At 40.2% G+C, this 13,183-nt stretch overlaps 1 protein-coding gene across 1 annotated transcript in view; it reads left to right on the forward strand.

Annotated features, from left to right (window-relative positions):
- Nucleotides 1-267: 267 nt before the first annotated feature.
- Nucleotides 268-13,183, forward strand: part of ESRRB (estrogen related receptor beta) — a 122,722-nt gene continuing 109,806 nt past the window's right edge. The window contains exon 1 of the mRNA XM_030451780.1: nt 268-378. Coding sequence (XP_030307640.1) covers nt 377-378 — 2 coding nt within the window. The 5' untranslated portion in view covers nt 268-376. The remainder of the gene's footprint in view (nt 379-13,183) is intronic.

Here is a 13,183-nt window from a genome sequence, read left to right on the forward strand (position 1 = left end):
CCTTGCACTTTCTCTTTCTGATGCCCACGGGTGACTGTGGGGGACTCCTCCCTTGGCACTGTGCATAGTTAAAAGCCCAGCTTAGCTTTTGCTGCTTTGCTTAAGACCTGGGGGTTTTTTTGGATTTTTTTTTTTTTTTTTTTTTTTTTTTTTTTTTTTTTTTTGTCAGCTGCCTGTTATATCAATCACAGAGCTGGGATCTATTTATAGGTTGGGACTCGGAGTACTGTGTCCTAGTCACAAAGAGAGGCAGAGACGCAGAGGGGACTGTCGGCTGGTGCAGGCGGAACCAAAAGATATTTAATCAGCAATTAGAAACACCTGAGGGCAAGGGAAATTCTACTCCAGCCTCAAGCTTCATCTCTCAGCCTGCAGCATGTAAGTAGTAAACTTCTATCTTTTATTGCATTTATGGGTTTCTTTTTTTGTTTTGGATTTGTTTTTTCATCCAAATGTTGCTCTGCACCAAGCCTTTAAGATGGGGTAAAAATTATGGCAGCATCTCAATATGGTAAAAGGTAATTTTTTTTTTTTCTGTTTTCACACTGTCAAAGGAAGGTCAGTGTGACCCACAAGGAGAGGAGTTGGTTCAGAACTTCGTAGAAATCAATCGGTTTCACTATTTGAGAGTGGCTTTTTGCTCTTGAAATAAGCAAATGAAAGTTTGAGTGGAACAGTTTTGTTTTGGGAATAGAAACAGTCAGGTTTGCTGGCATTCCAGAAAGGTCAATGTATAACACAACTCTGCATAAGGGCTTACCAAGGACAGGTGCTATTTATCCCATGCTGGTAAAAGCAAACCTGGAAACTTTAGCAGTTCTGCCTTAAAAGAACTGAGTTCCTTTTTTAAAAAAAAACAAAAAAACGAACAACACCCCCACCATCCAGCTTCATCTCAAACCCTCTTATAACAGTGAGATGAAATTAAATTTTGCTTTTACTGATTGCATTTATCATTGAACAGCTGATGTTTCTTTAATTTTAAAAGTCCCAAAGCAACCAAAGTCTCTTAAATGACAAAAGAGGGGTGTCTTTGCAAAGTCGGGACAGTGGCAATCAAAGAAGGAACCTATTCTCTCATCACCAGTGAGCTGCTTGCTTTAAAGCAGTCAAAATGCAGAATGTTTGAACAATGATAGTTTCTTGGAGTATTTTGTTAACAGGTATATGAAGAGATGGAACACAGTAATTAATCAGAAATTCCTTTTTATTAATAGCTTTTAGCATAATGTTTTTGTCAAAACACAAAGAGGTTTTACTTTTTTCATATTTTTGCCTCAGAAGTTTAGGCTACCTCTTTTACAAAATTAAGCTTTTTAATTTATTTTTATGTGTAGAAAAATTCCTTGATTTCTTATATTTATGTTTACCCGCCAATACTGTTTTTAATTTTGATCTGTTAAGTTTTTATTGTAAATTTCTCATTAAGTATATATTCTAAACTTCCCCCCTAATTTACCATTTTTTAAAGTAACAACAAATAAAATGAACCTCATCAAAATATTTTGGATGAACAGTTATCTAATAAAAATAGAGTAATAAAACCAGAGCTCTCTAATGGTTAAAATATCAAGTTCTAAGAAATACACGATACAATTGTTTGGACTTGCTTTAGAAATATGTTAAATAGGCTTATTCTTTATGATGTATTTATTTGTGCATTTTATAATACTCAAAGTTTTAAACTGAAGTTCTAGGAACAAAAAATACTGACTACAAATTAATGATTTCTAAGTTTTTAACCACTCATACTCCATCTTTCAGGCTTTTAGGACAATATGGATAAACCCAGTGAATTTACATACGCAAATAATGCCCAAAATTATCATTAAAATACAGTGCTTGTTATGAAGCTTCCCTCCCCCTAAACAAAACAAAACTGTCAGCCTTACCATTCTCATCATAGGAAGCTTCAATTTGCTTATTAAGTCTTTTTGCTTTACTTAATACTCAATGTTTTTAAATTATTTCAGTACCTTTTCTTTTTATTTTGGCATGGTATTACATTTATTACCTCTTTGATGGAGCTCTGTTCTTGTGTAATAAAGGGAGAGAAGATTTTTCTGAAAGCCTTTAAAGAAATAAAACTGCTGACTCTGTAACTAACAAAGAATTTATCATATAGCTGGTCTGAGGATCTCCTGAAAACTGAAAACAAGGGGACATCTTATTGTTGGGAAAATAAAAATTGTATCTTTTTCTCACCAACCCTAAAAGAAATATCAGCATGGCTAAGCTCAGAAATTACTGTAAAAACTCATTTACTATATGTTTCTTCAGAAATCCAAGCATTCTTCCAAGTGCAAAGCTAGATAAGATTTGTCTTAAGAATTTGTTTGGATCATTCAATAGTACTGTCCACATGATTTCTGGACATTATCCTTCTCTTTCAACCTCATATGGGTCTTTTCCTCTCTTAAACCTGCTGTACCTCATATGGGCCTTTTTCTCTCTTAAACCTGCTGTATCTTTATATTACTGCATTTGGAAAAAGTAACCAAGCATCTACTGTCCTGCAGTATAAAAATCAATGGTTTATGGGAGCAATTTTATTTGGAGGGAGGGGGTCATCTGTGGTTAGAGGGATTACTTTGATGAAATATTTGGAAGGAAGGTATTGTTATTTAGTTTCTGCTTCACTAGTGTTTCCTTTTTTGTGGAATAAGCACCTATCATCCTCCAAACCGACTTATTCTACACAGTATTGTTTTTCATAGGGTTGTTGCATGATTTTGTTTGATTCCTTAATAAAAAAACCCAACATAGCAACAAACATCTTTTGTTTCATTCTACTTTGTTTCTTTGACTGCAAAGTAATGATTGACATGCAGATTCTGTCCTTCATGCCCCTCCTTTCATTGCTGTGTATGGCATCTCTTGGGAATTACAAATAAAAACTGTGCCAAATCTGATGTACAGGTGTCTGGAGTACAGCATGCTCAGGTGTCTTACTGTAAATCCCTAAGAGTATGGAGTAAAAGCCATCAGGAAAAAAAAATATTCTTGGAACAATTCTGATTTTAGTGGCCTTCTGTGTAAAACCCCTAAAGCCAACAGCAATTTATTAAAGATTGTGTAGCTGGCCATCTCTCTTGCTCTCTCTTACTACTTTTATCACTTCATCTGTACATCTGTCCATCTATTTCTCACCTCTATATTTTTACTTTTCATTATGCCAAGCTTCCTCTCCTGCTCTCTTCTTTTCCTTTCCTGAAGACACATTTCTATCTGGCACAGAAAATAAACTCAGATTGCGGGTAGTTATGTTAATCTAATTCAATCCTCTGTGGGTTAGGAGTGAAATTCTAATAGTGGAGCTGTTGAGGGCTTTTTTGTTAATGGCTTGGGGATTACATTGAGTTAAAGGCTCATTTCCTAATCAAACAGAGAGGGAGCGAGTGACTCCGAATATTTATGAGTCTCCCAGCGCGAGTTAAACATTGAACTCCAAAAGCAGGGTTTCAGTGCTGCAGAAAGAGTTAAAACCCTCAGGGCTGCTGTGGAGAGGGGGGGAAAAAAAAAAGAAAAAGAAACCAGTTAAGCCATCAGCATTTTCAACTGCTGTATAACTCTGGTGAGAGAAAATAATCATCTCACAGAGCTAAAATGGAAACTGTAGTGAGATATTTAAAACAAAGTCAAGTGATGCTTCAAAAAAGCTCTTTAGTGATGCAGGATTTACGCAGTGCATGCAGCAGCCTAACAGAAACTCCAAATAAACACTCTTCTAGATGAGAAGGATTGGAGGGTGGGCTGCCTTTTTATTATTAGTGCCTGGAAGACCTGTTTTAATTTTTTAATGCATTTCATTTTTTATTTAACTCCCATGGGTAACCTTTTCTTAAACAAGAAAAATAAGAGAAAGAAGTGTGGGTGGGTGGGTCGATGTCTAAATTGCTCTAGTCCTGTTCTCTAGACTGGTATCTTTTGAGGCTTTTTTTCTGTTCTCCAGTTTGTCTAAAGTCTTGCATCACACACTCTAGTTGGAGGACTGTACTCATTGTCAGGAACGATTGACCAAATTAATGCCTGATTGCTCTTGTGATTAGCTCATCATACATGCTTGGGTAGACCTTGCTGTTACAGGAAAAGAGCAGGACTGCCTGCCTGCAGCAAGCAGAGGACTTTTAGCTGCCTGCAGAAAGCTAAGGCCTGGCGTGCTGTAAACCAGGCAGCAGCAAGTTTTTTGCCACAAACTTATACTTAGAAACTGTTTACAGCAGGTGAACTGCACAAAATCAAGACTGTGCCGTGATTCTGCCTCTCTTCTGTAAAGAGGTCTTGAAAAGGAAGGGGGATAGAAATCTGCCTTCTGACACATGGTCAAGTCATATATGGTGTTCCTCAGTTTCCCTTCCTGTAAAATGATACATGGCTGCCATCAAAAGTACTCCAAGATCTACTGTCATATAAATCCCAAATGGCTGCTTTGCCCATGGCAAAAATTGCGAATCAGTGAAGAAGTTTCTGTGCTGGCAACAAGAGTTACCCCACTTTAGCCAGTTTTGTTTGGTTTGGGTTTTTTTGTTGTTGTTTTTTTGTGGTGGTTTTTTTTTTGGGGGGGGGGTTGGGTTTTTTTGTCTTTTTAAAATACATTTGGCACAAGCCACCAGGAAGGTGTTTTTTGTTTTGGCAAGCCAAGCAGGTAGAATGCTAACTTATTTCTAGTATAACATTCAATGGCAATTTCCAACACACTAGGTTTGAATTTGATCTTGGTGACTCTTGCTGAGTTTTGTGGTTTTGTTGAGTTTTGGGGCTCTGAGTTTTGTGGTAAATTTGGCTAAAAAAGTAACTTGCTGTTTTGTTCTGTAGGTATGTGTATAAATGGTCATCTTGTATACATCAAACTTGGTGGTTTTGCTGACATGTCTATCTGGGTGCAGCACCTTGAGGTAATAATTGGCACCTTTCCCTAGTTTAAAAAATAATTTAAAACTGCATCCTGAGGGCCCCTTTCTCTTTGTGTGCTGTGCCTGGACCTGCTGAGGAGAGCACCATAAGCTGGAATGTACTTTATTAAATGCATTTGAAATGCATAATAACGGTGTTCTATCTCTCTAATAGCTGGCACCCACAGCAGATAATTTTGAAGCAGGAGCTTTCCGTGGCTGAGCTGAACACTGTGTAAAATTTTTTTCTTGCCTTCTTTCCATCCCAGTTTCCATTCTGTTTGCCTCAGCTTTGTCCTTTCCTGCACTATTCTGCCATGTGTTTATACTTTGATTTCACTTAGGCAAAATTCTCTTCCTTCTACTCTTTTTGTCCTTTCCAGTGCTAGGCTGAATCCTATGACTGACCTGCTGCTGTTTACCCTGGAGATGGCTGCATTTCAGTGCAGCTTTGTCTGATATATATACAGCTTAAAAAGAACTAACTGGGGAACTAAAAACTAAACTGCTTTGCAACTTTTCCACAAGCTACATAGAAAGATTCCGTGTTTTTATTGTCCTCCATTCATGCTACAAGTACTTAAAGAAGATTTTATGGTAGCATAGGACGTTCAGGGAAGGAAATACTGCAACTCTTTAAATGTTTAAAGCATACAGTTTACTTGACACGGCGACTTGAAGGTACTGGCAGTTTTGAAGCCTCTGGGTTCTTGAAAGCCTCTAGAAATAGGGCTGTGTCTTTAGGGGAAATTCCCGTTTCTAATGGGACAAAACTTGCAACTAAATCTTGCCATGTGAATACTGGAAAGCATATGCACAGCATGTATTAGAGTGAAGCATAAGTGGCTATTTTTATTCATTAAGGAGTTACTGCCCTTTCCTTTCTCTGAATCATGTGAGATGTGAACGATCCTGCTCACAAAAGTTTCACAATGCTCTCAAAATGGATTCTCTTTCTCTTGATAAACGTGTTTGCTGGGCCAGCAAGAAATGTAGTCCAGAAGGTCTTGTTTCCTAAGTGTCTTGTGATCACCTCCTTGTAGCAGGTTGGAGCAAGTGACTGGTAGCCGTATGCTAAAACATAGGCATTTCATTGACATCCCTCTAAAGCTCACAGGACCTGGAAGGTCAGTTACTTTCTGGGTGAAAAGAAAGGATACATCTGCCACCAGACCTGCCAGAAAGCTTCTTCTAGTTTGCTTTGACTTCATCCTCAGGCCTTTCTTTTCCCACAAGTCTCCTGGGCTTTTTAAAACTGCTGTTACTCTCACTGACATCTCTCTCCACTGTTTTCCTTTAAATAAGTTCTTCCTTGATGCATCATGTCCCTGTGGCCTAGTACAAGGGATTTCAACCTTTCTCTGTTGGTGATGTGAATTCATGTAGATTGGTGAAGAGCTCATGTGGATCTGATTTTCTGAGTCATACTTTTTGGACCCCCAGTGTATAGTGATGAGAGTAGGGCAGCAGTCAAGTTACAACCATTGACTAATGCTGTCTCTGTATGTGGGAGGACAACAAGGAATTTGTGAGTGGAATATGGGCTAGGAAGAGATTCCTTGCATCAGCATCCTCTCTAATGCTTTTCCCAAAAGACATTCTAGGAACATATAGCAAGTCCCACTGCTTTTTGGATGGAAACTTCTCTGTTCATCTTAAATGTATTCAAGGCCAGTATTTATACTAGGCTGTTTGTTTCACTCTTGTTCTTTAATTCTACCTCTGACACAGACTCCCTGTTTAGTCTAAGGTGAGTCCCTTCAACTGATATGATGTGTTTTGCCCACCTCAAAAGGGGCTCCTGTTTCCTGTTCTCAATGATCTATGGAGAATTGTGTGATAAAAGCAAAATGTTTTGTGTTACTGCAGGCTCTGAGTAGTCCTGTGTTTTGCCTCTGCTAGCCCCTATTCACTTCTTGACATCGCAAATAATTATATGGTTCTTCCATTCTTCCTGAACATTCTCCTCATCCCACTCCTTCTCTTTTTTTGCTATATAGGATTAAACTGCAGTTTTGTGCATCTCTAAATAGGCTTTCCTCTTTTGACTCTGTGATGATATTCCATGCTACCCACTGCCTATGTAGCCCCCCTTTTGTCAATGTCCACTGATGCTTTGGGAGTGCCTTATACTCCCTGCACAGAGAAGTACTGGGGGATAGAGAGCTAGGGTTTATCTGGGACCCACTATCCTGTACAAAGAAATCAGATGCAAGGATGCCTCCATGTGCTCAAATGGCAGTATATAGACATGTTATTGCTGTTCTGAAGTAGTGGGCCATACCTCTCTGCAATACCATGTTCAACAGTGTGTGTTACTTCCAGCTCTGTAGTCTCTACTGACACAGGGGCTTGGGAATGAGTGTTTAAGGAAGGCAGAATTAATGGGGCTGCTGCTATGTTTATGAAGGGTTAAATGATGGGGCTGAGAGCCACAGCTCCTCCTGGGGAATAAGGACTAGCCAGAAGAATTGATTGTCTTGGCTTATTGATCCTTTAGGAAACAGCCCTGAAGTGATAATGCTGTTCCTGCCACTTTGAGGCACTTTGTACCAGCAACATCCTCTGTTTACCTAGGATAGTGCAAAGGAAGCTCTGTTGCTAACCCAGTCCAGAAAAAGTTCATGCAAGACATGTGTTGAGTTTAGCACTTGTCTGCCTGCTCGCAGGGGGAGGTTCATGTGCAGAGAGGTAGCTCAGCAAGTGTTATTTTATAATGCCTAATGGAGATTGGCTGCAAATGGCAGTTTGTGAGTTACTGTCCTGATGTACTCAGTCTGTAGCATTATCTGAAGTCTCAGGCTACCATGTCACAAGGTAACCACCTATCCCATCCCTTTTCCTCCTTTCCCTTTTCTGGCCAATTGACAGTTGTACCCCAGTTGGTCTTGCCTGTAAGTTGAAACAAGGTGGTTGAGCAGTTTTGATCCTGTGAGTCCCATGTTAACCTCTACCCACCTGTGTGGCCTAATGGGGAGTGACTGATCAAACATCCTTTCTGTTTTGCAGAAGAATGCCCTAGAGAAGTCAGGCATCTCTTTCTGGTTTTGGAGTGGCAGAGGGAGATAAACTCATCTGCTATGGGAGCTGCTGGAGGAGCAGTACTTTTTGTTTGCTCTGCTACACCACTTCTACTGGGGCATGAAATGTGTCCGAAGAGCACAGCACACAGAATGTCAGCTCTAAGGATCTGTTGAGTCCTTCTGCAGCCATGGCCCTGTGAAGGCTGGGGAGGCCTGTGCTCCTGCCTTTTTATGAGCTCTCAGTTTTCTTTGTAGCACAGTGGGTCGGGGAAGCTCAGAGACTGTTTCCCCTGAGGTACTAGTTCCAGTCAGCTGAAGAATTGGGCTTGGGTCACACCCTTAGCTGGATCATTCCTGATATCTACAGGATTTGGACTCTGACCTGTAGAAATACCAGAGCAGCTTGCTCTTCATGCTTCCTGTCTCCTTTTTTCTCTTTGACTTGTATGTGTTTTGCACCCTTTCACTTTCCGGATGTGCTATTTTGTTTTGAGGAATCTCAGGCAGACCTCTGCAGCTTTCCATAGCCAGGTCACAAGGCCAGGAAAGCTTGGGACCATTTTGAGGATATTCCTAAATCTTGCACAAAGACAGGAGGGCCAAAATCCTATTGCGAAATGCTTCTTTATTAAGTCAGGCCAACTTGTATAGAGGAATACACAAATAACTTACAGATCCATTTAATTACTCTATATATAATTTCTATGCTTCATCCTCTTTGATCTTGCCAACAACTTCATTGCTGTACTTGATATTTGACTTTACATCTTCACCATGTGAAAGCAAACTATGAGAAAAATCGCATTTTTCTTTTAAAAACTAAATGTATGTGGCAATAAGGTTTCAGGGAACAACTAAAAAGCAATGTTAACTAACTTTTTTTTAAGGGGGTGATAACTATCAATATATCATATATAATATAATTGTATTTTGTATCATGACGCATGCCCTACTGCTGGGGCTGCTGCATTTAGCAATGAGACAGCCTCTGTCTGATGGAGCTTCCAGCCTGACTTGAGACAAAACTATGAGGGGGTAGAGTCAGTCATGAACACTGAGGCTGCAAGAAAGATGAGGGTAACCAAGATAGGAATTTGTGGTAATGTATTGTTGCAAGTGTGGCTTCTTTGGAGTGCAGGTGGCTTCAGGCCTTTGTTTTCCTTTGTAAAACTGTCTAATTCTTTGCTTTGCAAAATTAGCACCTCCAGCTTTTTATCTAAGAAGAGAGCTCTGTTACAGGTTCTTTATACTTGGTGTCTTTATATGTATATGTGTGTTTTACCCCTTCAGTGCTGTAGTCATCCTTTTCTCTTAAAAAAGAAAGGCTTTAAATAAACCAGAGGAAGTGTTTTTTTCACATAACACAGCATTAAACTGTATTGGCCTCTGCATAATTCAGTGGCAAAGTTATGGATAGATTCAAAAAGGCAGCAAGGAATTTATGTGGAACATGTGAACTCATAAGTGGCAAGTACACATTATGGTCTAGAGGGAACAGGCTAAGCCAGAGGCTGCCAAGATACTGATTTTGAGGTCTGCAAAGGTACAGCAAGGTGAGGAATGGGAAAAACATTTTATTTTTTGTAATCTTTCCCTGAGCTTGTGTTAGTGGTTGATATCAGAGATAGAATATAGGACTAGGTGACCTGACCTGGCATAGCTGTTTTCACACTTTCTATTGCAACTGGAACCCGTGTTGTCACTCTGCAAATAGCTGAATGACTTGTTTACACAATATACTCTTTCAGACATGCAGCATCTGTATTTTGGGGTACCTGATTTTACCATGAAAGTTTTTCTACTGTTACAGGCAGTGTTTCTCAACAGTTCTGCAGAAGGTTTAGTCATCTGATGGATTTTGGTTTGGTGGTGTGTTGAGTCAAAGAAGCATTGTATTGCTGTATCACCAGTTGGTGAAGGTTTCTTGAAATAGTGAGCACTACATTATAACACCCAGCAGGGCTTTTGCCATATTGATACTTGTTCCTTGTAATTTCGACAAAGGCTTCTGGCTTCCTCCTTCCCATCTGGGACAGAGGGAAAGTGATGTGCCTGCTGCACTATCCTTTTAAAGCAGAGCCTCTGAAAACAGCTTCCCACGTTTTAAATGGAGGAGACATTTGAATAGGAGCAAGATATTTTGGTTTTATGATCAGAGTCCAGTATGAGAAAGAGGAAGGATCAGAAACATTTGTGTACTCAGTGATTAGAGTGAGCAGCCTGCTGTGAGCCCAGAGTACTGAAAAAGTGCCCCGATATCTGTGTAAAATTGTAGCTTGGTGTTTTGACTCCCCCCCTTTTCCTCCAGGATTTCTTGGGCCTTCCCTAATGCAGCCATCTGTAAAGTAGTAGTTGTAAACCTGTGTAAACTTGGAAGCTGTCTCATGTAGTTTTGCTGCTTAATGTATGTCTTCAGTAAAACACGAGTGCCTTGGGGCTTCTGAGCAAATTTACTTTCATGGCCCAGAATTCACCTCTGCATTAAGAAGACAGCTCTGCCTTACCTTTTGGGAGCTAGAAAAGGCCAGGCAAGGGGCAACAGTGCCTCCTGTCTTGTGCAAAAAATTGCAATCTACATTTGAAGCATTTCTTCAGTGCTCTGCATTGGTAGGTTCTGACCCAGATGGGAATCAGAGCCAACTTCCACTGAAGTGCTGATTAAGTGCTCAGATCTGAAAAACTTGTGACAGGCCTGGAGTGCTGGTGAACTATGCTAGCCTTAGCTCTCCATCCCAGCCAAAAATATTAATAATTTTCCTTTTTTGCTTTGAGCTCACCATAATGCGGGGCAGTTATGTGACTGTGAAGGCTGATTTGATAGTGTACAAACGTCTTTTTATACATGTGCTGTTTAAAAGTGGAGCCAAGCAGGCATTTATGCTGCTGGTTTTCATTCATCTGGGAACTGCTGCAACTTCGGTAAAGGCACATTTCTGCAGAGAAAGGGCTCGAGCTGCTAATTTGACTGTAGGAGTTTATTTCTGGAATGCAGCAGTGTTTACCAACGGAGCAGCTGTCCTGGAAAGACTTACCACATGGGGTCATTTTCCTCTCTGTGTCTAATCGACAAAGCCACCCCAGTTAATCTGAATCCTTTTAAGTCTTCTAAACTAGACCACAGGGAGTGCAAAGAGGTCTACAGGACTCTGACCTCCTTCACTTCCTTATCCTATCATTAGGGAAGGAAAAATACTCCCATACTTAAATGTGCCTTAAAGTGGAAGCCTATAATCTTTCCTGAGCATGGAAAACCATTTCCAGTGATAACATATTATGAACTGGGAGGGAGGTGTTGGCCTTCCATTTTCTATGGATATTTTGTGATATTAGCTACACTTCTCCTAAGTTTTCCAGCTATTCCTGGTTATGGAATCACAGTGGTCAGATATGGGAAAAGCTTTGGTTATTTGTCTTCTGTTTCTTGCACAGCTTTCTTCCACCTCTGTTTACTTCTAGGGTTAGTTCCACAGCTCAATTCTTTCATCTACAAGGGAAATTTTCTTAGTTATTCAGTTTAAATTATTTATTAATTTTCTTTCCTCTCATAGTTTCTCCTTAGTTCTCTACTGCGTTTCCCTGTTCCTTCCTCACTGTTTCCACTCTTGAGTACTTTTTAGACATAAGCCCTTTGTCTAAATACTCCTTTCCTCCAGTGGACTCCAAGTAATTTGTTTTGTTGTTTGGTTGCTGCAACCTTGCATCAGTCTCTTGAGCTTCTGCATGATATTTATTGTGGGTCTACCAAGAAGATTTTTCATTTTGAGTTTAGTGGTTCCTTTCTTTGTCTTAAATCTGTCTTCTAGGCCAGGGTGTAAGGCCAGTCACAGGTAGCAGCTGTTTGTTGGTAAGAGGACATTCTCCCTCAAGCCTGAAGAAGGTTTTTGTTTTTGTTTTTGAAAGGCTACCACCTGGCAAGCCCTGCATCTGTGATCTGGGCCAGCCTTGCTGCAGCCCTCATGGGTACATTGCTGGAGTTCTGCAATGGAAATCTGCATCAGCCAGAATTTAAGGACTGCTTCTTTGGTCAGGTACTTGAAACTGAGATCACAATTTACTCTGGGGGCTGCTGTCTTCTCTTCTCTCACTCTGTTTAGTGCAGCTTTTCAAATGAATAAGTATGACTGGGGCTTCCTAAAAATTAATAAGCTCATCAAGTTTTTTGGCTCTAGAAGCCATGTTGTATGTGGCAGAATATAGCTGTGTTGCTCCAGGAAGTATCTGGAGAAGAAATCCGGGCTTGGGTGTTTCTGCATTCATATTTCCCCTGCTTTGCATAGGAATTTGCACTCTGAGAGTGAGTTTCATGTGATTCTAGAACTAGTGGCCTATTGTTAGGGGCATGAGAGAGAATGGGCTGCCTTCTCTCTAGGATTTTAGAATACTTTATTATTTCTTCTTATTTCTCCCCTCAACTGCCTGCTTTAATGCTGTGAGAAAGCCACCTCCTTTTTTCACTTTGCAGAATATTGGGGTGAGCCAAAATCAGGCTCCATGATTGCATGCAGTAACGATGCCTATTCATCGTTCCCAAATGTGTGTGGCCTGTAGATCCATCATTTTACCATGAGTTTTATTCCTCTTCTATTAAATTAGAATTTGGTTATCAAGAGAGCAATTGTAAGTGCTTTACCAAAGAATTCTAGAACCTGTTGGTAGATACACTGAATTGCTTGTACATTCAATATAGTTGTATCCTATAAAGAAAATGCTTGGATTATGAAATCAAGGTAACGGGGCTTCATGCATCAGAATTGCAACTGCTAGAATGAAATATACCCTTCTTTGTACTTTCTCTGTATAAATCAAATGTTTGTGGTATGGACAGTCTAAAATTTATGGAAATAGCTCCTCAGCTGGTGTAAACCAGTGCACCAGTGCACCACGCTACAATTTGGCCCTTGGTGCAGTTAGGTAGACGGCTCCTTGCTTTCAAGTGGTCAGGTTTTTATGTGCAATAAGTAGCTACAGGGCTGTCAGCAACCTATACCCACCCTATGTGTGGTTCTAGCAGAGGGTTTTACTTTAAGACTGTACTACATGAGAGGAAATATTTCCATCAGGAAGTGGGGAACTGTATGAGGGGGAGGGGGAATGGTATTGATGAGTAAGGCTGCTCTGAGTTGGCATTGTAGTGTGAGACCAAGGGACTGAAGAGGGCAGGTTGCAGAGGTTGGTTGGGCTTTATATGAGGCAATTGTGTTATATGCAGGCAGGACACCACAAAGCAAAGAGTAGTAGTATTCTTGCTTGGTACTGTTGTGGTGAGAC

Source organism: Calypte anna, chromosome 5A (assembly GCF_003957555.1).
Source record: "Calypte anna isolate BGI_N300 chromosome 5A, bCalAnn1_v1.p, whole genome shotgun sequence".
NCBI classification, from domain to species: Eukaryota; Metazoa; Chordata; class Aves; order Apodiformes; family Trochilidae; genus Calypte; species Calypte anna.